The 21,573-nt window shown below is 30.7% G+C and overlaps 1 protein-coding gene across 1 annotated transcript; it reads right to left on the bottom strand.

The window, feature by feature from the left end:
- Window positions 1-777: 777 nt before the first annotated feature.
- LOC106765054 (potassium channel SKOR) lies at window positions 778-12,491 on the bottom strand. Its single transcript, XM_014649542.2, has 13 exons — window positions 11,787-12,491; window positions 9,199-9,423; window positions 8,917-8,980; window positions 7,744-8,083; window positions 5,419-5,714; window positions 4,344-4,424; window positions 3,775-3,873; window positions 3,230-3,451; window positions 2,855-3,040; window positions 2,627-2,702; window positions 2,241-2,535; window positions 1,705-1,826; window positions 778-1,217 (listed from the first exon to the last, which is right to left on the bottom strand). The coding sequence occupies exons 1-13, from the start codon at window positions 12,092-12,094 to the stop codon at window positions 976-978; spliced, it is 2,556 nt and encodes an 851-aa protein (XP_014505028.1). The 5' UTR covers window positions 12,095-12,491; the 3' UTR covers window positions 778-975.
- Window positions 12,492-21,573: the final 9,082 nt, after the last annotated feature.

Here is a 21,573-nt window from a genome sequence, read left to right as displayed (position 1 = left end):
GGCTATGTCCGTAAATTGAGGATGGTGTTGTTGGGAACACTGATTTGATTTCCTGAACTTAGTTTGTTCCTGTCTTGCTGAGGTGAGACTGGAGCATGACTTGGTGGGACATTTGTGTCCGTGATTAACTTTCCTGTCAGACTTATTCACCATTATTCATCAACACCACAGCTTTCAAAATCCAGTATAACATTTCTGACAGGTATGCATGTATGCTTGCATCCGATTGATTTCAATGCTGCTGAATTTCATTTTCATCCAGTCTTATCAGCTTGAAAACAGAAGAAACATCTCGAGCCAATACGACAAGCTTTGGGTTTTAAATCAATAGTGTTAATACGACAAGAAAAACAAAGAAACATGTGGTTTTAAATCAAATCCAGAAGAGTTTAATTAAGTAGACAATGATTTAGTCCGTGTCACAAGCTTTGGGTTTAACATCGTACGCATGAAGTTAACTAAAACATTTAAAAACTCGGTCAAGACTAAACGCGTAACGATGAGGAGTTGGTCAGATTTTTTAATCAACGTTTGATTTTATAGAACGCGATAAGTTATTTAAAGAAAAGTTATTGAATGCTTCCATTTTTTAATTAATGTATTCATTTTTTTAACGTTACCAAAACTCTACCAAATTCTAAATCTCAATTGCTGAGGAGTTACTATTTATATGTATACTATATATAGGAGGGACCGAATAGTACAATAACACTTTAATCTTTGATATATTCCAGCAGAACTCTGACGTGTGCTACACAACTAACAACTATAGAGCACTTCATCAGCACGAACTGCTTAGAATTGTACCACTAAAGCACATGCACATTATTTGATCTAAATCACTCGTCTGTATTTTGACAGTATAAACACTTATTGTGCGGTTAATAAGATCGAATTATGTGCTAATTTCTAGAACGCACAACACATTACGAGGCACTTTGTGATATGGTTATAAAGAGCCATTATATAGAGGCATTATTGTGTTTCATGGACTAAGTACAGCTTCTGACCATCCTTAATCATGTCCACATCAGTAATTTTACCACCATCTTCTGATAAAATACAAGAATCCCCAGAAAATTCTATTTGTTCTGCCGCTGATTTGATTAGCTCTTCGATGGAGTGTGGAATCCATAGTACAATTCCATGTCTTCTATTATCTTTCGGATCCCACGGGTGGAAAGGGAAGACTGTGCACTTCTTTGGGTGCATTTTATCTGAAAAAGATAGATGAAATTAAGGGTGATCTAGTGTCTTCAAAAATTAGAGATGGTCAGGCAGAACAACAAAAATAAATGCACATCAATTGGAACAATAATGTTTTAGTCTGCTAGCTCTTCATGGAAGAGGTAGAACTAGATGCACAACATTCATGTAATTATTTTTCTTAAACATTATGGTTGAGAGACAATGATGGTAAGGAACAATGATTAAGAGACAAAAAATTTAAGGAACTATAATAAAGTTAACCCCAAAATATAAATTTAACAAAGAAAACTAAGCAGAGAATTAAGAGAAAAAGTGTAAAAATTGGTAATATGTTAGGCTACATAATAATAATTCCGGTAGATGTTATAAAATTCTTAAGGCATTATCACTTTAGGATGGAAGAATTAATTGATCAAAATTGCTAAGAAGCCTGTTCTACCATACTTCCTATCCACCTCTTAGGAAAACTAAAAAGGTAACACAATATGTCAGTACCTGTAAATTCTTGGGAGGAATACGGGAATTCTAACAGTTGAGCAGATTTTGCATCTTCAAGCAACTTGATCAGATTCTTATTTCCACACATCCGGGCTTCATCAAGCGGGGTATTTCCCCATCTGTTTGTAATAAAATGAAAATGAAGGAAACTCTTTGTTATGCTATTTTGGCAAAATCATGAAAGGGAAAAAAAAGTACAAAAACTATATTATTGTGTAAGACTTGAAATTAGGGAAACATGACAGAAAAAGGAAAGACTGAAATATATATTTACTGCTAATAGAGGTCTCTGTTGAATTTATTCCATCTTGTTTATGCTAATGGTGTGAATAAAGAAACTAACTTATTCTATTGTGGAGTTACATGTCTACACTATTACAGAGATGCATGCACCCGTGTAAAACTAAAGCCCAGCGCATTAGTGAACTAGACCAGCCTTGAAAAAGCACGGTCCATTTTGTTTATCTAATGAAAAAAAAGAATGAAAAGGTTCCCTGGCATCATGAACCTGCAAAAAGAGTGATGAATGATACCTGTCTTTGCTAAAAACACTAGCTCCTGCTTCTAATAGCAACTTTGCCATGAAGTATAAACCTTCAGCTGCAGCTATGTGAAGAGGGCTTCGGTAATCATAATCTTTTGAGTTAGGATCCATGCCATTGGATAAAAGTCTTTTAAGATAATCTGAATCTCCCCTTGCAACTGCTGTATTCAAAAAACTACCAGCATTTTCGATCTTCATGGAGGCCCCTTCTTTAACAAGTAAAGAAGCAACCCGATCATTTCCATTCTTAACTGCTTCAAGTAAGGGCGTGTTGCCGAAATTATCTATAAAATTAACAAATAGGGATGCCTGTGTCAGTTCTTCAGCCAAAATCTAAGTAATTACTGGTAGAAATTGAGTAAGTTAGACAATTACCTTTAATATTGACATCTACACGTTCTTGAATAAGGAAAAATGTGATATCTTCATGTCCTCTGGACGCTGCAAGATGCTGTCGGAAAAACAAAACGGGGTTCATATCAGGAAAGTATTTCTTGTTACAGAATCCACATGTTGCTAAGTTATTATTTGCCAGAAACATCATAGATGAAGAGAAAGCAAAAAAAAATTGTAAGACATGATAAGAAGTTGCAAGGTCTTTACCAGTGGTGACCTTCCATCATAATCTGTTTTGTTGGGATCAGCCCCAGCTCGAATTAAGCCTTTGAGCTGATGTAGATCCCCATGAAAAGCTGCACTATTGACCTTCAAAGCAAGCTCAGCTTCTTGTTTTCCAATATGAAGTGTGATGTCTGACTCCAACTGCTTACCTCGAAAAGACTCTTTTCCCTATAAAATAAGAAAACAAATTAGGTGTCTCGTGATGAGAAATTAGTAAACCACAATCTTCAATGTGTAAGTTGATACATCCATTGCTCGTTGGACTAGAGAGCAGAATACGGTATTTTTTCTTCATGTCAAAGTCAGAAAGTACTAAAGGGAGGAGGATGCGAGACATAGCATATATGAAATTATTACCTCTAGAAGGTTGTTTAATACTTTCCTTCCATCATAAAAGTATATGTCTAGGATATTTGTAAATGTTTGTTTATCAAGTCGCAAGAGTCTACACAGTTCACAAACTCGGACAGTATATGGTTGAGGAATGTTGCAAAGAATAGATATTTCTCCAAATGAACTGTGACGCTGCAGAAGTGAAACAGTTTCTTCAGATCCATCTTCAGCTGTGCCTACTTCCTCCTGCATTGAAACAGCTCTGGGCACTCAAAAACCAAAAAAATGAAATTTGTGTCTAGAATGTTCTTTATGAATCAGTTCTAAAATTCTAAGAAGCTTCCTGTATCATACACTACTTTGCACATGAATATTTTGTCTTGTGGAAAATTTATAAGATTCTCGAGCCCTTTGTTAATGCCAATACTTTCTTAAAGTGATGCAATACAAAGTAAGAAAACGATATGCATATCAGCATGACTATATAAAAAAAATTTCAGAAACCTCAACAGAAGAAAATATAACAATTGAGCAATTGTAGAAGTGAATGTGGAAATATAAAATCATACCAGCACCCCATGACAGACAAAATATAGTTGATCTACAACATTTCCTTGTTGCATTATAACTTCCCCAGGAAGAAAGAACTCCTCATGGATCCTAATAACCTGAAAGATCAGAAGAGCATAAACTATAATCACTTCAACAATGGACGATAAAAAACACTCTCATTATAGGTACATCTCTGGTCATAACAAAAATCCTAGTAAATATGATTATTTCAGTCAATTATATATATTTTGTGCAGTTAGTATTCTCGTTCAATCAAGTCCTTCAAGGATGAAATTGTTGTTGATTACATAGATTGCAGAGAAAAAAGTAACTGGAATCTACAAAAAACTTAAAACACAGATAATAATATCCAGTTTACCAGAAGAACTAATGGCTTGAGAACAAACATGTTCCAGTGCTAAAAGTCTATATAACAAAAAAATTACTTGCCAAATAAAAAAGAGCGGGAAANGGCTGATTNTATCAGTTTTCGTTTTAATTTGTAGATTATAGATAAAAGTACAAAGGGGAAAAGAGAACTCTACGCAAAAAATACAGATAATATTAATTCCATAACGTTACTTACAATCTGGTTGATGAATTCTGCAGAGCATCCTTTAAAAAGAGAAACCTGCTCGATGTATGGCAAGTATAACGTTTGGGATATCTGCAAAAGGTAACCAGATCATTACATCATCCGAGATCAAAATGACGGAAATAATAAAATATGTCCTTCTCTAAAGGCATGATTCAAAGCTAGTACTAACTGCGTTATCATATTACGAGACTTACGAATAATAATCTCTTTATTTTATGTATAAGCAACCAGTGCTTCAAAAAATGAACAAAATAGAATTAAAAATGTAAATGTCTAAATTCATATTCTTTAAACTACACAGCAAAAATACTTACAAATGCCAAAAATTTCTAAACAGCACACTGACACAAAAGTGGCCTACAACTCCAGCAGAAAATTTGCAGGGACAGAGTTGAGTCAAAAGAAATAAACATAAAATATGTTGCAAAAGAAAAAAAAAAGGGAAGGAAATGAATAGATTAAAATGTAGAGCAAGCAACTTGAAAAGTGAATCTGTCCAACACTACATTAGGATCCCTATTAATTTTCTGAATTCACGTTCACTGAAAAAGGAATATAGAATAATCACACTTTCATTTATCATAATTCATAACTGAATAGCAGGAAAGAGGTTCAATATAGCGTGCCAGTCACTTATAGCCTAAAATCTTATACCATCTGTGCTGGGAAAAAGTTGTCTGCAGATGTTTCCAACGTACATTATTAATTAAGAACTTGATGAAATGATAAATCATTTTGCACTAAACTGTTACTTTCAACACTAAACTGACATTTCAAATAGTATTTTATACATCTATTGTACATTTTCCTTCCTTACACGCTACCATACTTGTATACTAGTACAGTTATCATAACTTTAACAACAATAATATCTAAACAGACAAAAAGTAAGGAGTTGATGCATAAAAACAAGACAAAATGTGAAGAAATGTCAAAAAAACTTATAGAAGCAGGTGGGAAAACTATAAAATTGCAAGGTGTTGAAACAAATGACCATAATTACTAGGGTGACATCCATAATTGACCACATATGAGGTTCAAAGTCATTTTTTTCTCTTATTACCTTAGCTCGAATAGAAATAGGGATATCCTGAATGACAGCAGCCTCAGTGTAGCTACTCTCATACTGTAAGCGTACATGGCCCTTAATTTGTTCACGGATATCCCTTCCAAGCCTATTTCTATTCATATATTTCAATAGGTCTGTCATCTTGTCTCTAAACTTTTCAGTCTTTGACCCCTTGACTATCAAAGCTGTCATGTTACCAATCAAATAGGCACCGAGAATCATATCAAATGAAACGTATATCATTATGAATATCATCTCCCTCAAATTTACTGCATGTATATCTCCATAGCCTGTGGAAGAAATGGTCACAAACATGATTCATTCAGGGAAATTTAAAATGATAATATACATTTTGAAAAAAATCTCCAGATATCTATGCAAAAATTCTTTGCTCTAGAATTTATAACCATTTAAAATTGTTAGTCCTTTTAGATTTGGTGATGAGTGTAATGTTTTTGAACAAGTGAAAATTTTGTTTTCTAGTTTGAATAGATTGCATGTATTTAAATTACCTTTACAATTTATAATTGATTTAAGGCACCAAGACATTGGTACGAAGTACTAATCAACTTTATTAATAACTTATCCTCATCGGAAACTGATTAAGCACCTTGTAATTGATCGCAATGGAGTCATGAGGTGAGCACAAGGTCACCTATTAATTGTAATTTATTTGCTGAAATTTCTTGACATTTGTTTAATTTGATTTATTTAAATAAGCTTGTTTTGATTGATTTATTTGAAATCCCTGAACAACCTTTCAACTAAAACTTAATAGCTGATTTTTCATTGAATCTCAAAACTGATTTGGTAAGATTTTGAAATTTATTAATTCCTTCGTCACAAAATTGAGAGAAAAACTTCAAATCAAATTATTCTGTATTAAATAAAATTCAGATAATTTTTCTGCTTTATTTTTATTGGAGTCAACCCTCCAATGTTTTAAGATATCACAAACATGTTTTTATGAAGTTATGCTAAAACAATGTAAGCTAACGACTACATACAGTAGCCCCCTACTTGGGAAACTAGCTATTACCACAGACAAGTCTAAAAGTACTTCAAATATTACTTATGGTGCTGGACATTCCATGAATTAAGGAGACTATTTGTTTCTTATCGAGATGTCACTCAAACTGTAAGCAAAAGCCACTCCTAAAGATTCTAGCAACTGATGCGGAGAAAAAGTATTGAATGGTTTTATCTTTGTAATATCCTTTGTTTTTCCGAATTGCTGACAGCTTTATACTTGCAAATTTACTCTACAGATTTGAAATGTTGTCTTTCTTCAAAACTAGAAGGAATTTTTTTTAAGAAAAAAGGAAGAATTTGGGAAGCTTTCTAAGAACTTTCTTTTAATCAAGGATTACTCTATTTCAAGAAGTGGGGATAGAGTAGAGGGATGCTTTTGTCGCGTTACTAGGAGAAAGAAACCTCTATAAGATATGCCTTAAGCTAGGGTGGAGGAGGATTTTGTTGAGATCCTTGAAAGCAAAATGTGTTGATGAACTTTTGCTTACAAGTATCCAGGGATATCCAGGGACACAAAAGAGTTTCTGACTATTGTCCGTCCATATCTATTCATTACCAGCCTATAAAAGCTTCAGCAGATGCAGAAAAGGTAATAGCGATAGCAGATATTAGCTACGGTTCACCAGTTCAGTAATCTCATAGCACCACAGGTACTTTTGAGGTAACAACTTCGGGTGCTTTATACATTTGACCGGTGACAACTGTTGAGGTTCTGTGGCTTTATTTTCAAAAGCAACAACCATCAAGCAACCTTGACAAGTTTATCAGTAGAATTCTATGGTTTACGACCAACAACAACATTGACCACCTTATCCTGCTAGCAAGGGTTGTTGTTACAGTGATTGAACCGTCCAATTGGACTCTAACATACGAAATTATCACTAAATCTATTTAACTGGATAAGATCTCTTTTTAATTGTTTCTTCCTCTGTTTGTTTGTTCTATTTTTATACAGTTAGAAAGAGTCCTAACATACCAATTTATCACTAAATCTATTTAATTGGATAAGATTCTTTTCTAATTGTTTCTCCTTCAGCGTGTTTAGTTCTATTTTTGTACAACTAGAAAGGGTGCAGAAAAAGACTCATTGATCACCAATGTCTCAGGGATTTTTCAAAATTTGAATTTTAATATCAATTGCCTAAACACAACCCTCCGCTTCACTCCGAGTTGGACTGGTTATGTTAACTTTGACCAGATACCATGACATAGGCAGAATTACAATAACTAATAAAGAACAACAAACTGAACCGATTTTGCTGAATGAAGAACATAAAAGAAGCGTACCAACGGTTGCCATAGTAACAATAGCGAAATACAGAGATGTTGTGTAGCGCATCCAAAGATCAATTTCTCTGAAATGTGAATAACTATAGTCACCCAATTTTAAACTTCCTATCCATGTGTAGCCTTCTTGTGATTCCGGTAGAGTAGTAGCCAAATAGTAGAAAATGCAGGCTGCTGTATGGGTGCAGTAGAGTTCGACTACTATCAGTTTCACAATCCTGGTAGTAATGTAATTTACACGTATGTCCTTCTCCAACTTGTGGAAAAAATCTTCGACTTTCCGCACCCGGTATAATCTGATCCACAAAAGGTACCTCACTGCCTCTCTTCGTCCAGAAGCCTGTCAATAAAAAGTTATGCTAGTCTGTTAACATTTTAGTATATCAAGTGCCATTTTCTGTACTGTTAACGTCTAAAACCAGCCAATATTAGTCTCGTGTCTTAGCTAAGTTGCACAGTGAGTTATACCAGCTCACATTTAATAACAGGGTTCATAACTTCTTCTGCAGCAAAGTGATGTAAACATGACTAAATATACACTTAAGTCCCAAAACTTGTGAAGTGAGGAGGAGCATTCTGAATTCCATCAACGTAATTGACTTGCAAAGCGGTTAGATACAAAACAGAAACACAAGTAAAGGGCAATGATTCGTGTACCGTTGCCATGAGGGACAAACTACCTTTATTACGTTTCAAAAGACAAATCAAATATTCGGAAGTACCAAAGTTCCATTACCATGAAAAAAACAAAAAGCTAAAAGAGAAAAGGCTATTTGTCTTTTCAATTTCTAGTATTGAGACAAAATGTCAGGATACTTAGGAGTTTTAATAACTGACAACTTGTGTCTTTTCCCGGTTTAACCAATAGCTGGCAAATCCTAAGAACGGTTAACAGACAGTGTAAAATGAAAGTTACATGGAAGTTAAGGACAAGTAAAATGAAGGTAAAGTATCCTTTTTAACAATTGCAAACCGAAAAATATGCTAGAACCCCTGAAAAACTACCACGAAATGTATACATGCATCATAAAACACTAACATAAGCGATGTGATTACAGACTTTGCTGGTGGATCAAATGAATTGTTAGAGAGTGTCACACTATTGACCAAAACAATTCTAGATAAGTAATATAGATACTCAAGAAATTTGGGTTTATCTGGAAGAAGCATAACCTTGAAGATGACGTCCCATGGCATACACCCAAGAAGATCAAATATGAAGTCAGATTTTAGATACCTACATGAAGAGAAACAAGTAAGACATAAATCAATCAAAAAAATGTCACCCACAAATAAGATATTTATAACCAATTGCGGATTTTCTCAAAGACCAAAGCCATAGTTATACAGGAGCACAGTAGAAACTGATGTTAGATAATAATCATATACAGCATCGGTAATCATGACATGAAGAAGAACATCATCAAAGAGAAGAAAAAAGAAGTAAAAGTTTACCGCAGAGCTATAGGTGTTCGCTTGTAGACCATACGATAGGTCTGGCTGTCTCTGTAAGCAACAAAAAATTGCAAGAAAATATCGACGAGAAAAGCTAGTTGTCCAATGATGTCCAGAATAAAGAGATTCTCAGGCAAGCCACGAAAAAATCCAAACTCCATTGGGGTGAAGAAGGATGAATACACTGCCCATAGCAATATGAATTTTGTCCATGCCCGGTACCACCTACAGTGCCCATCACCATAAGCATCAAACAATTTAGTCTTACACTACAATCAGTAATTGTCTTAAGTAAGAGAGCACACTCTATTATCCAACAAAGAAATGTGTATCAAAAATATGAAACAAGTTCATCAAGTAGTTCGGTTACCAGTATCAGTAATACTTAATTACTTTAATTCATTCGCGCAAGCGAGCTATCTTGCTCAAAAGATGAAAAGTGAGACTCTAATATCTGATTACTTCTAGCTTCAAAATCTTTTTTTCTTATTAATAATTTCAAATCTCATCAATATTCTTAAGCAATTTTCTAACGTGATTAATTTTGCTAGAAAGTTTATTTTGAACTTGCCAAATATTCTCACAGCTTGACTTTTGAGTAGTTCTATAAAGCTTAGGAAACTTCTCTCTCAGGACAAAAGATCGGCCTTATTTAGCTCTCCTTCCGGATTCCCGCACCAAACCAAAACCCACTCCTATATATATCCATCAAATTTGCTTACTAAATAGTTTTGTTTTCAAATATTTAAACTATGTCTGGTGGAGACAAAACTGAGATATCAAAATATGACAAATAATTAAATAGCATGAGTGTCAAGTCAGTGTTAACCTGAAATGTGTAGATGTCAAAAATGACAGTTGATTATTATTCCCTTCTAAATTGAATTGAAAATTTTGTTGACAGTCTATAATTTGACAGTATATTATTTTAATAAATTACGTTAACTATATGTACATATATATTAAATGAAAAATTAATATATATTCTTATACAGTCAAGAAATACTATTCTTAAGAAAAAAAAAAGGTGAAAAAAATCATTTTAATATTGGGGTTGTACCCAGGTGAGCCTCTAAAGAATATAGCCCGTCCAAGTGTAAAATGTGAGTCACTTGATGCCCACAGCTTGATGAGAAATTAATAAAATTGAAAACTATATAAAAATATTTTATAAAAAATATAAAAAATGGAAACTATGACTAATGAAGTAGATGATTGTGATAAGATGGGACAACTAAGCAAAATCACATGAATTACGGACCCAGCCAGCACATGCCGCGTGTGGCGGGAGAGAAATGAACCTTCATTTCAAACTTGCCTCCATCTAATCGAACCTAAATACATCTCACATGTTCTCTTTCAACACAACCACCATACCCTACACTCTCTAAATAGATCACTGCTGACTGATCAAATTGATGGAATCATTTACCAACAAGATTCAAGCCTACCCATCTGTTGAAGCCCGTACCGTATCTATTTCTTAACATTTTATGTCTTTAACTCAGCACTTATATTTTGATTTTACTAATGCAGCTATTATTGCACTTTATATTTTATTACTAAGTTAATTTCTTAGTTTTATTTGCATCTCTTAAACATCTAGCATTTATCAAAAATATTTAAAATATAAAGAGTATGTTTACATAAAATTCTCTTTTAGAAGAAAAGATTAATTTAACTCTGAAAAGTAAAATTTAATTCATGCATGATTTAATTTTTAAAATTTAGGTCATATTAATTTTCCAAAATTTTATTTTTTATTTTATGGACATACTAAGGGAAGAAATATTTTATTTTTCATAAATAATTATTACTTATAAAAAAAATTAATATAATAGAGTCTCAGGTTCATATAAATGTCGCAACACAGCTAACTTTATTTTCTTAAATATCAAATATAAAGTTAGTAAATAAATTAACATTAGAACACTAAAATTAGAAAAATATACTATATGTTTTATATTACCATTAATATAAACTATTAAAATATAAATTAACATATATCTTAAAATTTATCAACTTTTATACCTTTTAAGTTATATTAAGATATGGTATACACACATACATTTTTTAAAATGATAAGGATAAAAAATCTCAAAAATTAAATATCATCACCAAACGATAAGGAAAAATATTAATAGTTCAATTAAACTTACAACTGAAATATTTATTTAATTCCTGTAATTTTTTATTTAAAAGTTTGTGTCTGAATAAAAATAGTATTACTTCCTATATTTCTATAAAAGTTTTTATTTCTTTCTTTCTGTCTTTTTAAAAGTTCAAAAACAAATGTATTATTATGTTTAGTATACCTTTCATTTTCATAACACTCTTAAAATAATTTAAACATATATTTATCGCGTTAAAGTGAAAAAAACAAAGTTAAATAAAAAGCAGTAATTAATTTAGTGAAATTAGGAAAAAAATGTTTTATTTATTATTATTTTCTGAGGGAGGGAGGGAGTAATAAATAAACAATGATTGTCATGATTAAATCCATAAACATCAATGACCAGTAAATCATTCATAAATTAACCTAATCCTGATTAAAAGGAAGAAAGAGAGGAAGTTGAAGCAAACGGAACCTGTTATCAGGATGAATGACGAAGTCCTCGGAGAAGCCACAGATTCCATGGAAAAGAGCTTGGCGACTGAACTTGCTCCATCTTGAGTTGAGTCCCAACTCATTCTCTATCAGATTGAACCGGCTCCCTCTCGAAGATTTCAATCGGTCCCGCAGGTCCTGCACCTCGTACTCTTTCTCATCGGAAGACGACGACGACGACGAAGACAACGACCGCGAATGAGAAAGCGGAGTCGAAGATGACGTCGTTTGCTTCCCTTCCTCTTCCCCTTCCTTTGACGCCGCCTTCACATTCTTCTTCCCCGTCATTTTCAAAAGAAAAAAAAAAGGGAAAAGAAACTCTCAGGCAACTGCTATACTATTATTATTATCCAGAGATGTCAATTTGGCTTTGAACTAACGGTTTACATTTCCTAATTGATCTACGACGTCATGTTGTAGTGTATGTATGTATATGGTTGCGATGAAGGTGACGAGGCGGTTGACGAAGGCCACAAATGCTGGAAATGGAAGTTAGTTAATAGGTCACGGGAGATAACAGAGATGGATGTAGATTCATCACGGGAAGAAAGAAAGGGTTTATGCTGTGGCTATGGCTTGCATATAACAAAAATGACGGTTATGAAAAAGACTTAAGGATCGAAATTAAGAGTGAGAGAGGTATAAGGTTCTTCAATTTCCCGCACAGGGTGGACGCACTCCCTTATATACACCACCAAGGGCTGTCACATTCGAAAATTAAATAGAAAAAATACTAATAATATACCTTTATTATCTTTTTAGTAAAAAATAATCATTATGAGGTAAACTCTTTCTATTTTTTTCCCCTGAATTCTGGATTTAAAAAGCACATATATAAAAAAAAATAATAATGTTAATTGAATGTAGATGGTTGGGACAAAAATTGTGTCACATCTTGATGTTATTTTGTGGGATTATTTTATGAATTTTGCTTGGTATGGTTGAGTTGGACTTGGGTTGTAAATGCGGTCACGAGTGTGATTGAAGATAGCGGCTGATAAACATGGGCGCGCATAGACGGTTGTCCACGGCTCCACGTGGGGTTTTTCGTATGTAAAATACTTTACAAGATAAATGACATGTTATTGATTCATGGTTTTAGATTATTGACCTTTCAACCAAAACAAAGCTTCATGTCGTAATGACAATTAATTATGTAGTATTTTTCATTAATCTACACAACAAGTGTCTTGTCTTGTAAATTGTGTGCTGTAAACATTGTTGACTTTTTATTTTGTGTCGGGACACCATCATTCTTATTCAGATGCTTTAACACGTTGTGTAAGATAATCAAATTTATCGAAATCGATTTTCTACCTACATATAGGAAAAAAAAAAGGTTTGAATTGGTCATGACAGCAAAAGTTTTGCAAAACTAGAGTTCTTTTGATGAAACTCTAGAGGGTACGTAAAAGCAGAATCTGTGCATGAGTTGATGATACTTTAAACAAAATTTTGAAGTGCCTTTGCGCTTTGAAAACACAGTTTATGCATGAATTGATACTTTAAACATCTAGTGGCTACGCAGTCACAGGTATAACTATGTACTACAATTCTACACCAATCTTCAAAGTCATTTTTCATGGTTTAATAACGTAAAAAATACTTGATTATTCCTCACTACGAAGTTGTTCCAGACCCACCTTATAGAAGAAAAACAACTACAGTTATCATTAGCTTTTTCCTCCACTTCACATTCATTATTAACTTTTTTTTTTCCTTTTTCTTTACATAATTTAATATAATTTATTACATGTTTTACTTTTTCTTTCTACCTTTTGTCTTATTCTCAGCCTTCTCAGCTTGAGGTGGACATAATCACTGTCTCCTCACAGAACATTATATTATAAAACAACCAGCTGCTTTGGTTCTATAGTTGAATAGATTCCTAGGTAAAAGAAAAAAAAAAAAGATTCCCAATTCAAATATTAAACTTATAAAATTGTGATTGAGTTTAGATCATTCCAAACCTGATTTCAGGGTTGAAGCTCATGATGATCCAATCATTCATGGATCATGTCCCTTTTCCATCGCCATGCTCCAATTCCTTTTTAAGGTCACGTTCTCGCGCCATGATCATGAAACTATGGACTATCATTGCATCAACATTCACCATATCATTAGTTCATATCCATTTCATCCATCACCATCTACACTCTTGCACTCAAATCTCATAGTAACATGTTTTAGGTTAAAGTTTGGATTACAGATACATTCATGTTCATCAACTAAAGCATCGGAGTTCAGAACGGATCATCACAAAAATTCAACCACATATTGATGCCAAGTATATATTGAACAGGTTCATTTTAATATATATATATATATAATATCAGAACAAATTCAATTTAGAAGATTTCGTTAATTATATTGTTTTTGTTTCTATTTTTTATGTTAATATATGTCAATAAATTTTATAAAATTATCTTTTAATTATTTTTCTCAAAAAACTATGTTTTTATGGTCAAGATGTAGCTAATTTAATTAATTACAAGTTTGCTATATATGGCACTGTTTATTATTAGTTTCGAAACTAGCTACTTTATTTTAGGTAGTGGTTAGGTCTTTATCTTTTAGCAATTTAAGTAAATAAAGGCTTTACTCAACAGTTGCTATAATGACAATATTAGTTTATCTTTTTTATCAATTATGAAAACATTTTTTGGCTTTTATACTTTGAATATAGAAAAACGTATATAATAAAAGTATAAATTTCTTGCGTACACGTTTTTGATGATATTAAAAACTAATAACAACACGAACAAACTTATATTATGGTATATTAAATCGACCAAATTGATCTCCACAATTTCAGCTTATACTTAATATCGATAAAAATTTCATTTTTGGTAATGAATGTTAAATATATTCCTTTGAAAACGATAGAAAGCTAATTTAACTAAAATAAACACCCAGAGACCAAGTGAACCTTTAGATAATTTGATTATGACTAGGGTATGAGTTGTATGCGTAAGGTGAACTAATCCACTTCTGTTAGTATTTTTGCCTTTTTTTAATCTGGGTATTTATCTGTATATATGTCCCTTTTTATTTCAATGTATAATGTACTAAACGAAAAGTTTTATAGTATAAATACACTATTATAATTCATTTCCATAGTAAAAATTAAAAATAATACCTATGTATTTTGGTATGTTTAATAATAACATATATCTCTTGAAAACGAAGGTGAAAAACAATTGAAAGAACACAGAAAAATAGAAGAAAAGTAAAAAATATTTATTGTCGTTTGTATGGATTTAACGGAAAGGATTTTATTGACACAATTCTTATCAAGTGAGGACGCAATTGACATACTCGAACGGGATAAAATAGAGTATTAAACCAATTATAATTTATATATAACCTTTATATTTTAAATAAAAATAATTTTTTATAAATGTAAGATTTGGACTTTGGATCAGGTTTAATTGACAAAAAAGATTGTATAAAAACGAACAATGTTGAATTTTGGGCATAAAATTATGTTGGAAAAGAATGGAACTTATTATCCATAAAGTTTCTAATTGCTCGAATCTAAATATGAGTTTAAGTCTCACATTGGATAAAAATGAGAAAATAGAACACTACATAAAGGAAAGACTCATCAATCCATTGACTGGATACAGAGTAGTATCAATCTCTTATATGGTTGGACTCAAATCTTATTGGTATTGTATCTCCCAGTGAACCCTCTCCTTGATAAACTCAAAAATAATGGGGATTTGGAGAGTTCAATTATAACCATAAAGTCCATAAGACATGAAATAAAATAATTGTAGTTAAAGTTTTGTTTAATAAGGAAATTTAGGTATTTGTTGTCACTAATGACCAGTGGATGTAATTTGTGTTAATTAGCCGTGGGATTGGGCTATCCACTATCCACACACCATGATTACCCACTGCTTTTGAGTTATTTATAGAGCTACAGAACACAATATTAGTGCATTCACCACTATTTCTTCTATGCACCTCATTTTCCTTATACTTTATTTTTCTGCAACTAAAACTTTATACATTATTTTGCTTATCGATCCACGTTGCTTGTCTCAAGGGAAGATGAAATTAAGAATGCTAGGTTTACTGATCTGCTATTTGCAAACTTTTAAAACTTTCATTCATTTGACTCTTGTTTCTAAAATAGTAATTGAAATAATTATTTAAGATTTACAAGGTGACATGAAGGTGCAAGTTGAAAATTCATGTATTATTAAATTGCGAAAGGTTAAACATAGACCAACGATGTGTTTGTTCCTTTTTTTGTTAATCAGATTATAATAAATCAGCATGGTGGGGAGCAGCAAGCATAAACCTGGCATATTCAAGAAATTAGACAAGAAGATTAACCACTAATCGTGTTTCAAAATATGATTAACCAATAATGGAAATCTACTGTCACAGTCCACATTCTATTCAAATTTTTAAACTCCTTATTGAAGCATTTTACGTCAACAATACTGAAAAGGTTGACGACACCAAAATAAAGGAATAAAAAATTAGATAGCACAACTTTTTATCTATTTGTTTTTTTTTACCATATGATCATATCTCTTCTGGAGGAAAATCAAAAGCGTATAGTTATCAATTATCATACGCGTATATACTTATTATCATAAGCGTATAGTTATTTATCATAAGCGTATACGATAACTAAAGAAAGATAAGTAGCTTCTTCTTCCTCGATGAATGTTATTAATTTTCTTATAGACAATGATATTTTTTGACAATTTTTTTAACAATTTTTTGACAACATAATACATGTTATTATTTGATTGATCTGTTTGAATTTATATTTAAAAAAATATTTGAAACGGGACCAATCATAAATTATCATATATGCGTTGTAAAAAAGTTGTAAAAAAAATGTTAAAAAGAGATTTTTATTTTTTTTTCCTTTTCTTATAGCAATGAAATTATAACTTTTAAACGAGTGGTTGCTGTCTCAGCAAGCAGTCACATTAAGTAGAGAGGTTGCTTTGAATGTATTCATTACACGCATGCTGCTTTTGTTTCCAGTGCCTCTGCCATTAGATTCTGACCACAAAAATAAATATACATTGTCATCCCTTTTCCAAAAAAAAAATCTTAATTTTAAATTTTAAATTTATATTAATTAAAAACAAAAAGTAAAATAATATATAAAAAATTTAAAAATTATTAATTAAAAATTTAAAATTTAAAATTTAATTTATATTTATTAATGTCGAATCTTCTTGCTAAATCTTACCCAACAGTTAAATTCCTCGTCAATTAAAGCTGGGTATACTGGTCATGGCAGTGAGAAATACTTAGCCAATAAAATAAAATATAATCAAATAAGTTGCCTAAACAGTGGGTGGGTGTCTGGCCATTGCCACATGTTGCAGTACAGACATCATATAAATTAACTATCGTGGAACGAGATTTTAAAAAATAATAATATATTCATTATATTAATTTTAATTTATAGAAATATAATTACGATTTGATGTAAGTATTTTGTTTTATAAAATTAAATTATAATTTTGATTATTTACATAATGATAATTTTTTTAATTACTTAATATATATATATATATATATATAGAATAATAATATACTGTATAATTATTTTATACTTTGAGTTAATCAAAATTAAAAATTTAACTTTAATTTTAAATGAAATAAATAATATATAAAAATATAAATAATAGACTTTTAATAAAAGTAAAGATGAACAATACAAAAGTTGTTGAGTAAATTCTATAAAGATTAGAGGATAAAAAAACACGAAGAATAGATGATATAAAATTATAAACATAAAAAAAATGAAAAGAGTAGACTCTTTACAGATACAGATTAAATAATACAAAGAAAATATAAATAAAAAATCTAAAATTACAAAGGATAAATCATGTAGAAAAAAATATAAAAAGTAAATTTTGTAAAAATATAAAGTTAGACATGTAGTGAAACCATTATGTTTTAGCAGAAATTCATATTTCAAACTTTTATTCACAGTGTTTTCTTTGCAATAACAAATTGTAAATAGTATAAATATTTTAATAATTCACATGGTTGGAAAGAATTACGGTTTAGAATGAATAAATTGAAAAGGATATATATTTTTTTGTTATTCATTTTACATCTTTGTTATGAAATAATTAAACATATACATTACAAACTATTTTGACACTTTTATGCATTTTATTTACTCCATTTTTATTTCATTTTGTTATTAATTTATTTGTATACAGTTAGGTTGTATTTTTTTTTTCATGTATTACCATTGCCATCTAATTGATGAAATCGATAAAATTAATTAACACATTGATGAAAATAACACATGAAGAAATTGAGTTTCTAATAATTCAAAAAATAGAATTATACTTACTAATTAAAAATATAACGCATACAGAAAAAGAACTAATTATTACATCACTAAAATACAGCATCATTCCAATTATTTTAGAAAACAAACTAAAATTAGAAATACATCAATCAATAATCAATATGAATAAATCGACATTTAATAAGAATACAACCCCATCACAAATAGGTTAATAAATCATTTTTAATAAATCAATATCAAATGTGAATAAATAAATGGTAAACAAATAAAAACATAAAAATTATACATTACAGAAATGAGTATTTCACATAAGTATAGCGTTCATGCTTCTTTTGAAAATACGTTAAATAAAGTAAAATAATGAAACATATTCAAAATAATTGATGGAACAGGCTTTAGGGTTTTGTTTAATTAACAATACAAAAACTATTTTAAATAGTATTTTAAAATATTTTTAATATAATAGGGTATCCTTCCCTTTTAGTTGCAACATCTGCAAAATCTATAATATTAATATATTTCTTCTATTATTTATAATTTAAGTTTGGTAAGATTATTTTTTATAATCTTTGTATGGACTAAACTCAAATGTTTGAATATACACAATCAATCTAACATTCCATCTCATTTTCTCTATCAACAAGTCTCCTTCTCTTACAAGATTTTTCCACCTCATTCAACCTTTGTTAGAGAACTATCACAAATATGTTTTCAAGTTATTCATCAATTCATTTTTATCGCTCAACAATACGTTTTCAAGGATCATAATATCCTATTTAGTTTACTCAAAATAAATAGAGTAATGAAGACAACGAAACCCTTAAAGAAGAATATCAAAGACAACTAAGAAGACTAAGAAAAAAACTTACATGTGACACTGATGATAACATACATATAAATGTCTTTAATATATCATGTAATATAAAATTTATTGAATGCAAGTGTTATCTTTATCATTAGACCAAATAATCAGAAAAGCACTGACACTAACAAGAAAAATCATATGAAAACAATAACATGGTGGTCCTAAATATTTATTGAATGTGCATGCTTATATTTTGAAGCATTGCATCTGTGTTTAGGTTGAGGCAGTGGTGTTCAATTCGGAGCTTAAACGACGCCATCGAAGGAAGCTACATAGGAAGAAGGAGACAGTAGCCAGAAACAGAACAGAGAGAATTCCGTAGATAATAATGTCAACTCTTTTGATGTGAAAATGATGATTTCCATCATCCTGAAGAAGTCTACGGTGGTGCCCTTCAACCATGTCTGTGGCTGCTGAGAACAAACTGAGAATGCACAATGTCCACATCATTGTTTATGGGAGAGAGTGCATCTTTAGTTTATTTATATATTAATTTAGACAATGATATTTTAATAATTTTTTTATAACAGGACACGTGTCACAATTCTATTGGTCTGTTTGAATTTATTTTAAAAAAATATTTGAAACGGACCAATCACAGACTGCCACGTATACATTATCAAAAAATTGTTAAAAAAAAGTTGTTAAAGAGACTTTTTCCTATTAATTTTGGATGACAGAGGTAAGAAGAGGGAATTTATGTGCTTGCATGCATGCAATAGAGTGATCATTATGACTGTACATGAAAAAAGATTATTACTATTGCATGCCAAAACTTATCATATATAAATTAAGAAACATGTGTAAGGAAAAATACAATATGTTATTAAAAATGATTAAGAAATTAAGTGAGAAAATGAGTGAGGAAGTGGCAATTCAGAGGCACTGTTTCAATATTTTTGCCATCTGAGAAGTAGACAGAGGCCACAATAGTTGGATTTTATTTCCAGTTCCCCTACCAGTTATTCTCCATTAATTGCGTGTGCCTTTCTCTGTATAACATAATTCACCTTGTACAATAATATTTAGAAATTCTTTTCATTAAAAGTATAGAAACTCATTTATGCTGACATCAATGTTTGGTAAAGTTTGAGTTTTAATAAAATTATGAGCGGGTAAAATAAACAATTTTTAAGAGAAGAATTATCGGTGTCACATATAAGCTATCAATGTTTATCCTTGAATTTTAATCATACTTTTGAATATGGAGTAATCTAAGAGTAATTTTTTGGTTGTGGTTAGTGATCTTGAAACTCTCAGTCCATCTTAATTAAAAGTGCTACCACAAGTAAATGAAAAGTTTCAAATGTTTGGACTTTTTTCACAAAAATTAAAAAAAAAAAAAAAAAAACAGAGAGACAAGAATGACATTGAAAAGACTCTTTATATAAGTATTGTGAGTATGACTACAAAGTTGACATGAAATATAGCAACATTACTGTATTAAATATGAAAAAGGAATACATAAAAGAAATGGATAAGTTAAACGAAAAGGATGATTGACATGATTATCATCGTATTATGAATGAAAAAAATAGACTTAGACCAGGTCAACTGTAAAGTTTTATCAATCCAAGTTGAAGATTATTGCAGAAGATGAATAGCAAAATGATGAAAGATATGTCAAAGAAATAAAAGTTGACGGTAAGGTTGAGATTGAAGATCCATATTTATAGAAGGACAAAATTAGTAATTAGTAAAAAGTTGAAGTCTTACAAGTGTGATTAAGAGAAGAAACACACCAAAATAACTTATTACGAACCATTAACATTTGGCATCGAGCTAAAAAACGTTAAACAAACGTTTGTTGATATCCATACTTTTTCGAGTTAAGTAAAAAAAAGTTAAACAAATCCTAATATGTTAATCCATCAAGCGTTGAGCTAAAAAAAGTGAAATACACAGGAAAACACTAGAAAGAGAGGAAGGTGAATAGTATTTTTCTAAATTTTTGCAAGAGGTGTCTGATGAGTTTTCAAAGAGATTACTAAACAAGGGTATGCTTTAGACGATGACATAGAAAACTTAACAAATCATTTAAAGAAGAAAAACATTAAAATACAATTTTTATACCAGTTCACTTAACTTAAGTTATGTCTAGTTCTTCCTTAAGAACTTTTAAAATGGTTTCACTAATATTTTAGCAAAATTACAATGAGTATAACTCACTTTTGATTACAAGTCTTGTTACCACTCCTGATCCCTTAATCAATCTTGACTAGTTTGAGTTTAACCGCTCCTAGTTTATAAGTATTTTAAACACTTCTAGTTTTCTAGTCAATCCTAACTAGCCTAAATATTCTTACACCATTCCTGATTTACAAGTGTTTGATTACAAGAAGGAAAATAACTTTCAATAAGAAAAATTTAATCAAAACAATATATTCTTAAATTTTTGTAATTGCTCTCTCTCACTCTACTTTTTGTGAAAGCATTAGAGGATGTAAGCTCGAAGCAAATCACTTTATTTATGTTGATTCTCTAAATTTTTTTTTTTTTCTTTCATGAGCATTTGAGTTTAGATGATATATATATACATATATATATATATATATACATATACATATATATATATATACATATATATATATA

Source organism: Vigna radiata, chromosome 6 (assembly GCF_000741045.1).
Source record: "Vigna radiata var. radiata cultivar VC1973A chromosome 6, Vradiata_ver6, whole genome shotgun sequence".
NCBI classification, from domain to species: Eukaryota; Viridiplantae; Streptophyta; class Magnoliopsida; order Fabales; family Fabaceae; genus Vigna; species Vigna radiata.
The sequence above is the reverse complement of the archived record's forward strand: the minus strand, read 5'-3'. Positions and strand labels throughout refer to the sequence as shown.